The sequence below is a fragment of the Polypterus senegalus genome, chromosome 4, assembly GCF_016835505.1.
Source record: "Polypterus senegalus isolate Bchr_013 chromosome 4, ASM1683550v1, whole genome shotgun sequence".
Lineage (NCBI taxonomy): Eukaryota > Metazoa > Chordata > Cladistia > Polypteriformes > Polypteridae > Polypterus > Polypterus senegalus.
Window position 1 is genome coordinate 238168422 of NC_053157.1, and position 17029 is coordinate 238185450.

Consider the following 17029-nt stretch of genomic DNA (forward strand, 5'->3'; position numbering starts at 1 on the left):
GCAGTCCAGTCCAGTCTATTTATATTTATTTATTTATAGCAGCAAGGATTTTAATTTTCTAATGGCATGTTTGTAAAGTGGCAGGGTGATGCAGTAAGAGAACCAGGGTTCACGCGTTGGGTCCTCCCCTTGGGGAGTTTGCATGTTTTACACGTGTCTGAGTGAGTTTCCTCCCACCGTCCAAAGACATGCAGGATGGGTGAACTGGACACACTAAAGTGGCCCCAGCTTGCGCATGCTGTTTCTGTGTGTGTGTGTGTGTTCGCCCAGTAATGGCCTTGTGCCCTATGCTAGCTGAGACAGTCTCCATCAGACCCCATGACCCTAGTCTGGATTAAGCATGTTTGAAAATGACATATCATGTTTGTAAAGCTGTTGTTTAAGTCCATAAAGTTTGCAGAAAATATCACCCTGTGCAAAATTTTGCAGGTAGCCTAAACCATGTTAGTGAAAGTCTCTTCCCATGCTAATTACAAAAGAGATTTTTCTCCTGTGTGAAATCTTGCATGTGCCTTAAGAGTGCTCAATTTTGAGAATAGCTTTCCACATTCAGAACAGCAATATGAATACTCTCCTGTGTGGATTTTTGTGTGCGTTAAAAGACTATTGCTGTGAGAGAAGCGTTTACCACACTCAGAACAGCAATATGGCTTCTCTCCTGTATGAATTCTGGAGTGTTCTTTAAGACTGCTTAACCTCGAGCATCGTTTACCACACTCTGAGCAGCAATACGGTTTTTCTCCAGTGTGAATTCTTTCATGGGCTTTAAGATTACCCAACTGTGAGAATCGCTTCTCGCACTCGGAACATGAATAAGGCTTCTCTCCCGTATGGATTCTTGTGTGAGTTTTAAGAGTCCCCAGTTGTGAGAATTGTTTGCCACATTCATTACAGCAGTATGACTTTTTCCCTGTGTGAATTCGTCTGTGTGTCTGAAGATTGTTGTTGTGTGAGAATCGTTTACCACACTCAATGCAACTATACGGCTTTTCTCCAGTGTGCATTCTTGCATGCGATTTAAGATTCCCCAATTGAGAGAACTGTTTGCCACATTCAGTACAGCAGTACAGTTTTTTCCCAGTGTGAATTCTGGTGTGTGTTATAAGAGTGCTACGATGGGAAAACTGTTTACCACAATCTTGACAGCCATATGGCTTCTCTCCAGTGTGAATTCTTGCGTGCGACTTAAGATTGCCTAACAGTAAAAACGTTTTGCCACATTCAGTGCAGGAATACGCCTGTTTTATCGCATGAAGTCTTGCGTGCGTCTTCAGACTCTTGCTGTGTGAGAATCGTCTACCACGTTCAGTGCAGCAATACTGCTTCTCTACCACGTGAACCTTTTCGTGATCATTCCAAGTGGATTTGCATTTAAACGTTTTCCCACATTTCTGACAGACATACAAAGCCACTGGATTAGGATTTGTCATCTGCCGATGCAAACTGGCAGCATCTATCCTTGTTATTTTCACAACAGGCAGAGACGGAGATGGCAGAGAGGACAGGATCAAACCGCCTGGCACAGATGGTACGTTTCCCACAATTTCTTCCTCCCTTTTTGGTTGAGATTCATACTGAAGGGAAGTTTGAGCATGTGAATGCTGGGAAAAGCTGCTACTCTCCTGTGAGCCTGTAAAGACAAAAAATGGACAATTAATCTTTGTTTTCTATTATTATCATTAGTAGTAGTAGAAGAAGAAACAAAGTGTGTGTGGTTTATTGAAATAGACTGACAACTGAGAAAAACAGCATTGTCTTAGGAAGCCAAACTAAAGCCTTTGTCATTTTAGATGACTTTTGAAGCGATTTTCAGTTATAGCCTTCATTTACATAATCTGTGCAATCCCAAGAAGCCGATGGGGACTTCAGAGGGTGTACTGACACAGTCTCTCCCAACTCTGACTTAACAGAGACAGACAGACGGAGGGAATTTAGGTAATCACCAGAAATGGGGACACCAAAGCAAATTGTTTGCTTCGACTTGCAGGGCTTCATTTACTTTAGTTGCTGCAGAATATCTGTTGGTTGTCACCTATTTGCTTTTCCCTGAAGGAGGCTCATTGGTAAATTTCAGAAATTTCCTTTCATTTCAGGTTTTGCTAACCTAAACTTTAAATGTAGCCCTCTGGCAGTTTACCACATACCTTGTCATAATTTGAGGTCATTCACTGCATTTCAGTTGAATACACAAGGTGTTCTAAAACATTTGACCAGTAGTGTATATAACGCACCCTCATAAATAAATAAATTTAGCAACCTAATCAAGGACTTTGTTAAATGGTGCAACTCAAACAACTTACACCTGAACACCAGCAAAACCAAGGAGCTGGTGGTGGATTTTAGGAGGCCCAGGACCCTCATGGACCCCATGATCATCAGAGGTGACTGTGCAGATGGTACAGACCTATAAATACCTGGGAGTGCAGCTGGATGATAAATTGGACTAGACTGCCAATACTGATGGTCTGTGCAAGAGAGGACAGAGCCAACTATACTTCATTAGAAGGCTGGCGTTCTTCAACATCTCCAATAAGATGCTGCAGATCTTCTATCAGACGGTTGTGGTGAGCGCCCTCTTCTACACGGTAGTGTACTGGGGAGGCAGCATAAAGAGGGACGCCTCACGCCTGGACAAACTGGTGAGGAAGGCAGGCTCTATTGTGGGCATGGAGCTGGACAGTTTGACATCTGTGGCAGAGCGGCGGGCGCTGAGCAGACTCCTGTCAATCGTGGAGAATCCACTGAACAGAATCATCTCCAGACAGAGGAGCAGCTTCAGCGACAGACTGAGGAGACCCACACTATCAGACTCTTCAGTTCCACCGGGGATGCTCTCTTCGATTCCACCCGGGGGGGTAAACGCGTTAACATTATACAAAGTTATTGTCTGTTATACCTGCATTGTTATCACTCTTTAATTTAATATTGTTCTTTATCATTATGCTGCTGCTGGAGTGTGTGAATTAATAAAGTATCTATCTATCTACAGTATCTATCTATTAATTTGCTGTTCTCTGAAGGAGGTCCATTGGTAAACTTCAGAAATTTCCTTTCATTTCAGGTTTTGCTAACCTAAACTTTAAATATAGCCCTCTGGCAGTTTACCGCATACCTTTTCATTATTTGAGGTCATTCACTGCATTTCAGTTGAATGCATCTGAAGGAAAAAATAGATAGATAGATAGATAGATAGATAGATAGATAGATAGATAGATAGATAGATAGATAGATAGATAGATAGATAGATAGATAGATAGATAGATAGATAGATAGATAGATAGATAGATAGATAGATAGATAGATAGATAGATAGATAATGTGTATCTATGCTATTTGATTAAACAGGTTTTAGAGGGTCAGCTTATGTTGTGTTACTTACATTGGTCTGCCTGCCTCGATGACAGGTTTTCATTCTTCTCTTTCCCGTCACAAGTCTCTTCAACGGTTTTGTCCTTCAGCTCACACCATTCTGGCTTGGATACACCGGAAGGCTGCTGAGAAGAGTTTCGACCCCTCTTAGCTGAGCCCAAATGCACCGCCTCTGTTCGCAGAGAGGCCCACCCTGCTGATTCATCTCGCCCCAAAATGCCGGCCATTTCACAGCTTCGCATTCCAAGCTCACTCGAGTGCTGCTCAGGATCCTCGGTCTTAATGCCAATGGATCCATCCTCTTTCAGAACACAAGCCCCCCGTCTTCAGTCTCCTGCTTCACGAGAAGACCTTCTTCTTGCGCAAAGAAGATAGGATCCCACTCACAATCCTCTTCTTTGATGTGGGTCACTTTTTGCTCCATGACATCAGCTTTGGGGGAAACCACGTTCAGTGGTACGGCCTCTTTCTTGGCGTTTATAGACTGAAAGTGGCTTTTCTTTGCCATCACAGGCCTGGATTGGAAGCTGTGACACATTTCATTGCAAGACCACTCACTGGAATGATGTCTTCTGTGAAAAGGAAAGAAATAAACAAAACATGAAGCTCCTTAATAAAACACACAAGAAGGCATCAACGACTCAGTCTGTGGGAACACCCGGCTTGACAGTCACTCTTTCCGAGGCTAAGGTGTGAGAGATCTGGTGGTAGTGATGACCCGAGGGTCCTTCGGGTTCAGCATGAAATTCTAGACCCCTAGTGATGGGGACTTTAATAAGTTTGGGGAACTGTTGTAATTCGAAAACTCCCGCCGTCCTGTTTTTCACATTCATAAAAAAAACAAAAAATATTGACCCTTGGGTTGGTGCCCCGCGCATCTGAACCTATGGAAGCAGGAAAAATGTAACAATCTAGACCAAAAATAAAATTAAAATGGTTTATGGTAATTTATAAGAGCACAACGTGAAATGCAATACTGGAAATTATAGGAATCTGCTTTAGCTGGTTACCTGCTTTAGTCAATACCCTCCATAATAGAGTTAAAATATAAGGAGCACAGATCTTACACAGACATGGAGAGATCTGTTGGTACCTCTGTGGTGTAGCGGGTCTACAGCTCATGTAAAAAGGGCCGCTTAAATACATAATCACCACGCTCGCGGCTTAGCGAGGGGGCGTGGCAGTGTGGCAGAAGCGGGTCCCGGGATGATTCGTGGTGTGGGCGTTTCTCACCGAAGTGCACAGGTGAGAAATCAACAACAACAACCTTTATTTCTATAGCACATTTTCATACAAACAGTAGCTCAAAGTGCTTTACATAATAAAGAATAGAAAAATAAAAGACACAATAAGAAAACAAAATAAATCAACATTAATTAACATCAAATATGAGTAAGGTCCAATGGCCAGGGGGGACAGAAAAAAAAAAACTCCAGATGGCTGGAGAAAAAATAAAATCTGTAGGGATTCCAGACCATGAGACCGCCCAGTCCCCTCTGGGCATTCTACCTAACATAAATGAAACAGTCCTCTTTGGATTTAGGGTTCTCACGGAAGGGTTTGATGATGATGGTCACGTAGACTTCTGCCTTTTAATCCATCCATCATTTCTGGAGCATCATGAAGCTTTGAGTAGGTGGAGGTGGCGCAGGCCGCCACCACAAAGAAACCGGAAAAAGAAACAGAAAAAGAGAGAGTAGGGGTCAGTACGGATTTTAGAGCCACCATGAATAGTTATTATGATGAATTGAACATATAGAGTATCATATTAAGTTATAGAAAGGCCATGTTAAAGTAATGTGTTTTCAGCAGTGTTTTAAAGTGCTCTACTGTATCAGCCTGGCGAATTCCTATTGGCAGGCTATTCCAGATTTTAGGTGCATAACAGCAGAAGGCCGCCCGCCTCACCACTTCTTTTAAGTTTAGCTCTTGGAATTCTAAGGAGACACTCATTTGAAGATCTGAGGTTACGATTTGGAATATAATGTGTCAGACATTCCGATATATAAGATGGAGCAGATTATTTAAGGCTTTATAAACCATAAGCAGAATTTTAAAGTCAATCCTGAATGACACAGGTAACCAGTGTAGTGACATCAAAACTGGAGAAATGTGTTCGGATTTTCTTTTCCTAGTTAGGATTCTAGCAGCTGCATTCTGCACTCGTTGCAAGTGATTTATGTCTTTTTTGGGTAGTCCTGAGAGGAGTGCGTTACAGTAATCTAGTCGACTGAAAACAAAGCGTGAACTAATTTCTCAGCATCTTTCAGTGATATAAGAGGTCTAACTTTACTTATGTTTCTTAAGTGAAAAAATGCTGTCCTAGTGATCTGATTAATATGTGATTTAAAATTCAGATTACAGTCAACAATCACCCTAAGCTTTTTACCTCCGTCTTGACTTTTAATCCTAATGTATCCAGTTTATTTCTAATAGCCTCATTGTATCCATTATTGCTGATCACTAAAATTTCAGTTTTCTCTTTATTTAACTTGAGAAAGTTACTATTCATCCATTCTGAGATACAAGTCAGACATTGTGTTAGTGAATCGAGAGAGTCGGGGTCATCAGGTGCTATTGATAAGTACAGCTGTGTGTCATCAGCATAGCTGTGGTAGCTCACGTTGTAACCTGAGATAATCTGACCTAACGGAAGCATGTAGATTGAGAAGAGCAGCGGACCCAGGATAGAGCCTTGTGGAACACCATATTGGATATCATGTGTCTTTGAGATGTAATTACCACAACTAACACAGAATTTTCTCCCTGCCAGGTAGGATTCAAACCAATTTAAGACACTGCCAGAGAGGCCCACCCATTGACTAAGGCGATTTCTAAGAATGTTGTGATCAATGGTGTCAAATGCAGCACTCAGATCTAAGAGGATGAGAACAGATAAATGGCCTCTGTCTGCATTTACCGCAAATCATTTACTACTTTAACGAGTGCCGTTTCTGTGCTGTGATTTGTTCTAAAACCTGACTGAAATTTATCAAGAATCGTCCACATCCGTGATTGTGCTCTGGGGCTGCTGATTTGCCACAGCTACCTCACCCTCTTGAGAAATAGAAGAGCGAGTCGGCTAAGGTGGAAGAACGGGAGAAGGCAGAAAGCAGCGTGGAGAGCGAGAGCGAGAACAGGCTTGAATGAGTGAAAGCAGGCAGCTGGTAAGGGGAGTCCACGTTGGGAGTGTTTGGCCAACACTCGGTGGGGCTGAAGGAAGCGGTCGCTCCAGCTGAGCGATTAAGAAGCTGGAGTGACCAGTACTTGAAGGACGACAGGCCGCGTGAGGCCGTGAAGACAGCGGGAGTCGGGAGGCTTGGTTGGAGAAGTCCTTGACGTGAGCATCCTGGTCGTCAAGGAAACCAAGTCTCGGTCTGGGTTGAGTGCGCGACCGAAGCCAGGGATCGGGAGGCCTCCAGACCAGTTGACCAGAGTAAAAGGCAGCTGGTCCTGCAGGTAGGCGACTCTCCTGTTGCGAAGCCCAGATGGGAGCCACCAGGTAAAAGAAGACACCGGGCTTTGTTGTTTTAAATGATTGCTTCCTATGCTATTTTAACCTCATTGTTTTTAGAAGAATGTTCTATTTGTTTTTTTTTTTAACTTCACGTTCAGCATTTGCTTTTATGGATTATTTATTTAATGACTTCAAATCACTGCACTTTATTTAATTTGAACATTGTTTACTTGTTTATTTGAGCACTGTACACTTTTGCACCATCCCCTTGCTATGTTGTTGCCTTACTGCTTAGCTCGCTGGTAACATTACCCGACGGTGACGGGGTTCAAGGGCTCCCGGACAGAAGATGGCAGCATGCAACGAACCTGCATCGTCACAACCCTTTCGGGAAATAAATAAGAACCCTCAATCGTCTCGGGAATAACTTGACATTGAAGTCATCGGCACCCATCAGTTTATTGTGTATTGAACAAAAAATACATACAGCGGAACCTCGGAAACGTGCTCGCAGTCCAAATCACTCGTATATCAAAGTGAACTTACCCAATAAGAAATAATGGAAACTCGGATGATTCGTTCCACAGCCCAAAACTATGCATATAAAATATAAAGTAAAAATACATAAAACAAATGAACCTGCACTTTATACCTTTGAAAAGAATCATGGCTGGTGTGAGCGAGTTTCTAAACTCTTGTGGGATTCCACCCAACGGGACAACACGCGGAAGAGCTTCCCAAAGCAATCACAGTCTCCCAGCGCTGTAGCAGTTTGCCTTAAAAGCGAATCCGAAAAGATTGAGGACATGCTATAAGCGCCTGCCGTCGATGGGCGATACAAGGAACATTATAAATGCGCAGGACACAGTACTACTTGGCAACGACCCTGCCCGACTGCTGTGTCTGTGTATAGGAGAGTGGCAGATCCCGCTACAATTAATAACTGCGCTGTTGCTGTTTCAAGCTGAGTAAAGCTGGTGTTGTTAAAGTACTGAGACTCAGCTTCGTGTTTTGGGGCGCAAGACGGGGACTCGTACGTCACAGCACACACACACAGTCACAATGCTGTAGTAAACAGTATACGCTCGTACGCATATTGATTTGTGAATTTCCCCTTGGGATTAATAAAGTATCTATCTATCTATCTCTATATGAGTGAGGCACGCCGACTCAGATGGAGAATAGGAGACGATTGCCCACAAAAGAGAGAGAAAGACACATAAACACACGCAGAGAGAGACGCACACACGTGTGTGAGAGAGAGAAGACCCATCAGCTCAGTTGTGATCACAAGACACTCAGCAGACAAAGCGTATCCATACTACTCATATTGCAAGAACTTGCTCGTTTATCAAGTCAAAATTTATTAAAAATTTTAGCTCGTCTTGCAAAACACTCATAAACCGAGTATACGTATCAGACGTTGCTTATAGTTCCGATTCATCAGAATATTTAAAACAGAAATGGAAATGGCATGGACAAAAAATAATGGGACCTTTCCTCTAACGTTTGGTTATACAGCCTTGTAGAGTTTGCAGTCACTGCAGGTAAGCGATTCCCACAGCTCTCCACAAGACTTCTGCACCTGTCCACAGCTCGCTTGGCCTACTAATCCTGAATAAATTGCTCCAGTTGGATCAGGTTTGAAGGTGGGGAAGGAGAGGTGAGGGTGGTCTTCTCTAGACTGTATGTTTCAGTTCTGTCCATTGATGTTTGATTGGATTCGAATCAGGGCTAAGGGCGTAATACCATTCCAATAGTGAAGCGAATCCGTGTTAGCAACAGGAAAACAAATGAATGGAGCAAAGTATAGAGAGGTCCTTAATGAAAACGCGCTGCAGAGTGCTGTGGACCTCAGAAAGAGCTGAAGGCTCACCTTTGAATAGGACCAGGACTCTAAGCACAAAGCAAACACAGCACAGGAGAGGCTTAGGGACAATTCTGGGAATGACTTTGAGTTGCACAAACCAGAGGCTGAACTTAAACCCAATCGAAACACCACTGGGGAGAGCTGCAAAAAAAAAAAAATCACTTACCACCAACTATTGTCTCCATCCATCCTGACAGAGCTTGAGAAGAAAGGTGGAGAAATCGGAAAAATGCAGGTTGTGAAGCTTGTTGCATCCAATCCAAGACGACTCCATGCTGTAAACGCTTCCAAAGTACTGAGCAAAGGGTCGGAATACTTGTGTCAAGCTGGTGGAAGTGACACTTTTTATTATTATGATTTCTTGCCAGCACCCCAAATTTTAATACATTTAGAAAAAGGTCTCAAATCCTGTTTCCGCTTTCTCATTTTGAGTGTTGCATAACGAGGGAAAAAATAAATAATGTAAACGATTTTCAGCATAAAGTCTAAACAAAAAAGCCAATCCAATGTATGTCAAAAAAAGGATCAGACCACCGCCGTGGGGAATGTCCAGCGTGGGTCAATAGTTCAACAAGAACTGGAAGGTTCTGAACACTTTGGAGCAGGAATTTAAAATCTCACGAGGGTCACTAGAACGGCAGATCATCATGAAAGGTGAAGAGAAAGGTTTGAATCGGTGTCACCGTTGCTGCCCTGCTGTAAGAGTATGATTGTCGCTATTACTTATACTTTGCTTTTAATCTTTCATTCTTGGATTTTATGTTGGTGCTTTAATAAAAATGATCAACGCTTTAAGTATTCATTAACTCTAGATTCATATACACTACGCGGCCACTTTATTAGGTACACCTGCTCGTTAACGCAAACATCTAATTAGCCAATCACATGGCAGCAACTCGATGCGGTTCGGCCTGTAGACCCCGTCAAGAGCATCTGAGCATCAGAATTGGGAACTAAGGGGACTGTAGTGACTTTGAATGTGGTGGCCTGCTCTGAGTATTTCACGAAATGCTGATTTACTGGGAATTTCACACACAGCCGTCTTTAGAGTTCAAAGGGAATGGACTGAAAAAAGGGGAACACTATCCAGTGAGCGGCAGTTCTCTGCTTGGCATAAATGTCTTACTCATGGCAGAGGTCAGATGAGAATGGCCAGGCTGGTTCAAGCTGATAGAAATGCAACAGCAACTCAAATAAACGTACAGTGGGTATAGAAAAGAATCCCCCCCACTTCGAAATATTCCCAATTTTTTTTGCTTTACAGCCTTAAATGAAGACACACAAACTAATATTTCTTCCCAGCTTTACTTACTCAATGCAATCTCTAACATCCAAGTGAAAGAAATCACAGGTACAGTTCAGAAAAATGATAAAAAAAAATCAAAAACAAGAAATCCTGAGATGAATAAATGATCACCCCACCCCAAGAAAAAAACCCAATCAGATGTCAGTGCCCACCATTCCCATTGCAGACCCTGGTTATTGGCTGTCCTCAATTGTAATGAGTGTGATCAGTGAAGATGTTCCTGGTCCATTCATTCCCTTGCTTGGTAGAGCAACTGGCAGCAAACCCCTGACTATGGGTGGCCAGTCACTTTCAAAAGATCTCAGGGACAGAGTTGTGGACAGACATAAGGCAGGGAGGAGATGGAGACCAAAAACATCTCAAAGGCTTTATCAATTACAATGAGCTCAGTAAAGTCCATCATAAAGAAGTGTTTGGTACTACTAGGACCCTCCAATCTGGATGGAAGAGCAAGGAGGACACTGGTAAGAGAGGCTACCGAGAGGCCAATGGACACTGTGAAGGAGTTACAGATCATTAATGGTGTGCATGTGACAACAACTTCACAAGTGCTCCACCATTATGGCTTGTTCGGGAGGGTCGCACTTCTCAAGAAAGGCCCCATGAAGGCTCGTTTGAGCGTTGCCAGAATGCACCTTGAAGATTCTGATGCCAAGTGGAAAAAAAAGGGTCTTCTGGTCAGAGGAGACCAAAATCAAACTATTTGGCCTCAACGCCAAACAGTCCACCAATGCAGCTCACCGTCCAGAACACACCATACCCACAGTAAAGCATGGAGGGGGCAGCATCCTGCTGTGGGGGGCCTGGGGCTCTCGTTAGAGTAGAAGGAGAAATGGAGGGGGCAAAATACCATCAAATTCTGGAGGAAAACCTGCTGCCCTCTGGCAGAAACTTGAAGCTGGGCAGAATGTTCACCTTTCAATACGAGAACAACGACCCGAAGCACACAGCAAGATGGACCACAACGTGGCTGGAGGAGACAAAAGTGAATGTCCTGGGGTGGCCAATCAGCGCACAGACCTAAATTACACTGAAAATCTGTGGAGAGATCTGAAGATAGCAGACCACCAACGCTCACCATACAGTGTGAGTGAACTTGAACAGTTCAACGGTAAAGAAGAGTGGGGGGCAAATATCGAGTGGGCTCAATCTAGGAGTGCAAAACTGATAGAGAAGAATCAACAGACTCAAGGCTGTCATTAAAGCAAAAGGGGGTCAACAAAATGATATTGACATGGGGGGGTCCTTTACTAATCTCAGTAGCTCTTGTTTTTGATTTGTTATAATTCTTCTGAACTGGAGCTGTGATTTCTTTCACTTGGATGTCAGAGGGTGCATTGAGTAAGTAAAGCTGGGAAGAAATATTACTTTGTGTGTTTACATTTAAGGCTGTAAAGCAAAACAAATGGGAATATTTCAAAGAGGGGGACTCTTTTCTATACCCACTGTACAATACAACCATTTAAAATAAAAAAGTAAATACATAAACAGGATACTCTCTTAATATTAACGTTAACTAGATTTTTTCAGGTCAAACAGGTGCAGGTGGGGGGTCTTATGTTTAAGCCTACCCTTGCTGGAGTTTAATTCCTTGTTTTATGTCCTTTTTTTGTTCACTTTTAGGTCTTTCATTTAAGCTAACCATTACTTTTGCTGAGGTCTGTGAACACTGTTAGAAAACCAGACTTTTGACCTGCACAAAGCAGATGTCTTAAACGATGGGCAAAATTTAGAGTTTATTAGTATAAAACCTGCGGAGGGCTTAGAAAGGGAGTTTTAAGGAACTCACCATAAGTGTATGGAAACTAAAGACTCCAACTATACAGCGCTACCAAGTACTAATGAAAGGAGGAGAATGTTTTTCTTAAATCGAATCTATGTCACGATATTATTTTGGTGGAAATTAGGGTAACGGATTTGGCGAGCTTGCTCTCGTCAAGACTCTTCGAGTGTTCAACGGCGCATGCGCTACAACCGCCAACATCATTCATTTTCGCTCTCTGTAGTATCATCGTTACAAAAAAAGTGTCAGCGTCGGCAAACCACTTGCGACGAAACCCAAAACATAAGTGACCTTATATTTATTTATTTATTCATTTATTTTTTACCACCTTTGAAAAAAAATACACGTAAAGCGTCTCACTAACTTTTATTATCCTGGCAGAGCCGGCAATGGAAAGGAGCGACCGGCAAGGCCTCGGGCTTCCATGTTTTGCCCTTACATTTCCATGTGCACATTCGCGTAACATTTCTCTCCCAAAGGCTCAACACTTACCGGCGGTAACCAAGTGCTGCAGCTGCGAATGTCTGCCGATATTCTCCTTGCTCGCCAGCACGCCCACTCCCCTCTATGACCGGTCGGACGCGCTCAGCTGACGTCATTGACCTCCTTGCCTCGTTAGAATTCCCGCCCACTTACTGCGCGCTCGCTGCGCGGTATCACTGCTAGTAAGCATGCGCAGGGCCCATCCGGGTAGCTGAGTGCGCTATGCTCCTATCACTCAAAACTCTCACTCTTTCGGCACGGCACCCAAATCGCTGTATATTTAATATCACTCGGAGCATTCTATTGTAGCCTAATTTAGCAATTTTTTTATTCAGTGTTTTCATAAAATACCTTTTTATGAATTTCATGTTACAAAAAATACACAGTTACTATTGCTTAAAATTTTAATCTTCTAATAAATTCATTATTTAATATCTAATGATTGTGTATTCATTAAATATTATAAATTGACAAGGACCTTAGCAGAATAAAATGAACACAGATTTTTCTGACTTTTTACTGGTGACATGAGGCTGAAACTGCGAGTGCCGCTTCACTTGCGCTGTTTGGAGCTTGACTTGACCTCAGTTAACCACCAGATGTCGCTGTTCATACTGGTGCTGAGGCTTCAAAGCTTGGAATATTTTGCGGCACAAATAGAAAGAAAGCCACAAAGCTTCACGAGGCTTCATTTTCCCATCAGTAATTGTACTATAATGTGCAACCCTTCCTCTCACTCTAGCTGGAAGAATTAACATTGCTAAGATGAGGTGGCGCAGTGCTAGTGCTGCTGCATCGCAGTTAGGAGATCTGGGTTGACTTCCGGGGTCCTCCCTTTGTGGAGTTTGGATGTTCTCTCCGTGTCTACGTGGGTTTCCTCCCACAGTCCAAAGACATGCAGGTTAGGTGGATTGGTGATCCTAAATTATCCCTAGTGTGTGCCCCACACAGGGTCTGTTCCTGCCTTGCACCCTGTGTTGGCTGGGATTGGCTCCAGCAGAGCCTTGTGTTAGGATATAGCAGGTTGGATAATGGATGGAAGGAAGATGAGTATCCTTCCTAAGCTTCTCTTTAAATTTCTAGACATTTCAATATACATTGAAATATCATTTTTTAAGCAATTAGATTCAACCATAACCTCATTTATTTGGAACTTAAAACATCCACGTATCTAAAGAGTGACCCTACAAAGACCTAAGGCAGAAGGTGGCATGGCTCTACCTAACTTTCAGTTTTATTACTGGGCAGCAAATATACAAGCTCTAAAAATCTGGACACAAATAGATGAACATACACAGGCCTGGTCCGCAATAGAAGTAAAATCCTGCAGTATTTCTTTATATTCCCTGCTTTGTGCCCCAATAAGTACAAGTCATCGCCCACATACTAACAATGCAATTGTGCTTCACTCACTCAGAATATGGAACCAATGTAGGAAGCATTTTAAGATGGAGACCTCTGCATCTTTAACAACAATTGCAAATATATGCAGTTTTTAGTACCTGGAAAACATGTGGGGTTAAATCACTTAGAGATCTGCACACAGACAACGCCTTTGCATCCAATGAACAAATACATTATTAATTTAAGTTTCCAGCAACACATTTCTTTCAATATCTTCAGATTAGAAACTTTGTTAAACAGAACCTGCCCAGTTTTCCTCACCTCCCACCTCCCTCTATGATATTGCTCGGTTTCGAGGACTCGGCCAGCATTTCTTTAATAGATAAAACCATTTTACAGTCCCTCCCTTTCAAAGATCCAAGAGGACAGTGGGAAGAGGATCAACACCTCAGAAAAGGAGTGGAAGGTAGCAATGTAGAGAATTCACTTGAGCTCCACATGCGCAAAGCATACAATTATTCAACTCAAAATTATATAACCGAGCACATCTCTCTCGTTTAAATTGACAAAATGTTTCCAGTGCAAAATTCAACCTGCAAATGTTGCAATCAAGCTCCTGCCTCAATGGGCCACATGCACCAAATTAACATCATTTTGGACCAAAATCCTTAAATGCCTGTCAGATAGCCTTGGTGTCACAATCCCTCCTAACCCATTAACAGTTGTGTATGGTGGGCTTACAGTGGAGAAGAACACACAAACTGTGATGGCCTTTACTACACTACTGGCACGTAGACTTGTGTTGCTCAACTGGAAGAATCCTAACTCTCCTCTTTTAAGTCAGCGGGTAACTGATGTTCTCTACTATTTGAAATTGGAAAAAGTCCAATTCTCACATAAAGGATCTGTGCAGAACTTTTTCAAAACCTGAAAGGATCTCATCAATAACATTTTAGATTAAGGTCTTAAAGCACAGAGGAAGCAGATTCTCGTCCCATTTATTTTTCTTCTCCAATTATCTTTATCCGCTTATTAAACTCGTCAATTTATTTATTTTTAGTATCTTCAAGATTAACTCTGTTGGCCGTGGTCTATTTCTTAGGGGTGGGGGTTAATTGCTTTCAATCATAATTTTTTGTAAAGATTGATATATTTGTATGGAATGACGACAATAAAATCAATAAAATATTGATATATATATATATATATATATATATATATATATATATATATATATATATATATATATATATATATATATATATATATATATATATATATATATATATATATATATATATATATATATATATATATATATATATATACACAGTGGTGTGAAAAACTATTTGCCCCCTTCCTGATTTCTTATTCTTTTGCATGTTTGTCACACAAAATGTTTCTGCTCATCAAACACATTTAACCATTAGTCAAACATAACACAAGTAAACACAAAATGCAGTTTTTAAATGATGGTTTTTATTATTTAAGGAGAAAAAAAAAACTATATGGCCCTGTGTGAAAAAGTAATTGCCCCCTGAACCTAATAACTGGTTGGGCCACCCTTAGCAGCAATAACTGCAATCAAGCGTTTGCGATAACTTGCAATGAGTCTTTTACGGCGCTCTGGAGGAATTTTGGCCCACTCATCTTTGCAGAATTGTTGTAATTCAGCTTTATTTGAGGGTTTTCTAGCATGAGCTGCCTTTTTAAGGTCATGCCATAGCATCTCAATTGGATTCAGGTCAGGACTTTGACTAGGCCACTCCAAAGTCTTCATTTTGTTTTTCTTCAGCCATTCAGAGGTGGATTTGCTGGTGTGTTTTGGGTCATTGTCCTGTTGCAGCACCCAAGATCGCTTCAGCTTGAGTTGACGAACAGATGGCCGGACATTCTCCTTCGGGATTTTTTGGTAGACAGTAGAATTCATGGTTCCATCTATCACAGCAAGCCTTCCAGGTCCTGAAGCAGCAAAACAACCCCAGACCATAACACTACCACCACCATATTTTACTGTTGGTATGATGTTCTTTTCTGAAATGCTGTGTTCCTTTTACGCCAGATGTAACGGGACATTTGCCTTCCAAAAAGTTCAACTTTTGTCTCATCAGTCCACAAGGTATTTTCCCAAATGTCTTGGCAATCATTGAGATGTTTCTTAGCAAAATTGAGACGAGCCCTAATGTTCTTTTTGCTTAACAGTGGTTTGCGTCTTGGAAATCTGCCATGCAGGCCGTTTTGCAGTCTCTTTCTTATGGTGGAGTCGTGAACACTGACCTTAATTGAGGCAAGTGAGGCCTGCAGTTCTTTAGATGTTGTCCTGGGGTCTTTGTGACCTCTTGGATGAGTCGTCTCTGCGCTCTTGGGGTAATTTTGGTGGCCTGCCACTCCTGGAAGGTTCACCACTGTTCCATGTTTTGCCATTTGTGGATAATGGCTCTCACTGTGGTTCGCTGGAGTCCCAAAGCTTTAGAAATGGCTTTATAACCTTTACCAGACTGATAGATCTCAATGACTTCTGTTCTCATTTGTTCCAGAATTTCTTTGGATCTTGGCATGATGTCTTTCTTTTGAGGTGCTCTTGGTCTACTTTTCTGTGTCAGGCAGCTCCTATTGAAGTGATTTCTTGATTGAAACAGGTGTGGCAGTAATCAGGCCTGGGGGGCTAAGGAAATTGAACTCAGGTGTGATACACCACAGTTAGGTGATTTGTGAACAAGGGGGCAATTACTTTTTCACACAGGGCCATGTAGGTTTGGATTTTTTTTCTCCCTAAATAATAAAAAACATCATTTAAAAACTGCATTTTGTGTTTACTTGTGTTATATTTGACTAATGGTTAAATGTGTTTGATGATCAGAAACATTTTGTGTGACAAACATGCAAAAGAATAAGAAATCAGGAAGGGGGCAAATAGTTTTTCACACCACTGTATATATTGTGAACGCTGGCCCGGACACAGACAGACGGACAACATAGTTTCACCCAACACACTGTTTATTTACACTATATATTTACAATTCTACCGTGCAGCTCACAGTTCTGTGCCTCTCTCTTCCTGGCCGCCTCCAGTCCTCTCCCCAGCTCTGTCTCACTACCTCCTGACATCCACCAATGACTGGAGGGAGGCGGCCCCTCTTATAGGAACCCGGATGGGCTCCAGCTGCTTCCTGGGAATTAGTCTTGGCCACACCCCTGTGTGGCAGAAGTGCCGGCTGCGCACCCAGAAGCTGTCCGGGTGTCCCCTGTCGTCTTCCCCCCGGCACTTCCTGGTGTGGCGGAAGTGCCGGGCTCCCGGGATGATAAGGCACTGGGGCGCCGCATGGCGGTGGCCACAGGTCCCTACAGGGCTGGGCTTCCAAGCCCTCTACCCGAGGCCCCCAATCTAACCAGGACGGACGCCCCCTTGCAGTCTGG

The 17029-nt window shown here is 42.5% G+C and overlaps 1 protein-coding gene across 2 annotated transcripts; it reads right to left on the minus strand.

Moving 5' to 3' along the window:
- Window positions 1–12364, minus strand: LOC120528285 (zinc finger protein 501-like). 2 transcript variants are annotated; one of them, XM_039752421.1, is made up of 3 exons: window positions 12278–12364; window positions 3380–3941; window positions 1–1630 (listed from the first exon to the last, which is right to left on the minus strand). In XM_039752421.1, the coding sequence occupies exons 2-3, from the start codon at window positions 3609–3611 to the stop codon at window positions 471–473; spliced, it is 1392 nt and encodes a 463-aa protein (XP_039608355.1). In that variant the 5' UTR covers window positions 3612–3941; window positions 12278–12364; the 3' UTR covers window positions 1–470. The 2 variants fall into 2 exon arrangements, with proteins under 2 accessions (XP_039608355.1, XP_039608356.1); XM_039752422.1 differs by lacking the exon at window positions 12278–12364 and adding an exon at window positions 8863–8920.
- Between the last annotated feature and the right edge of the window lie 4665 nt (window positions 12365–17029).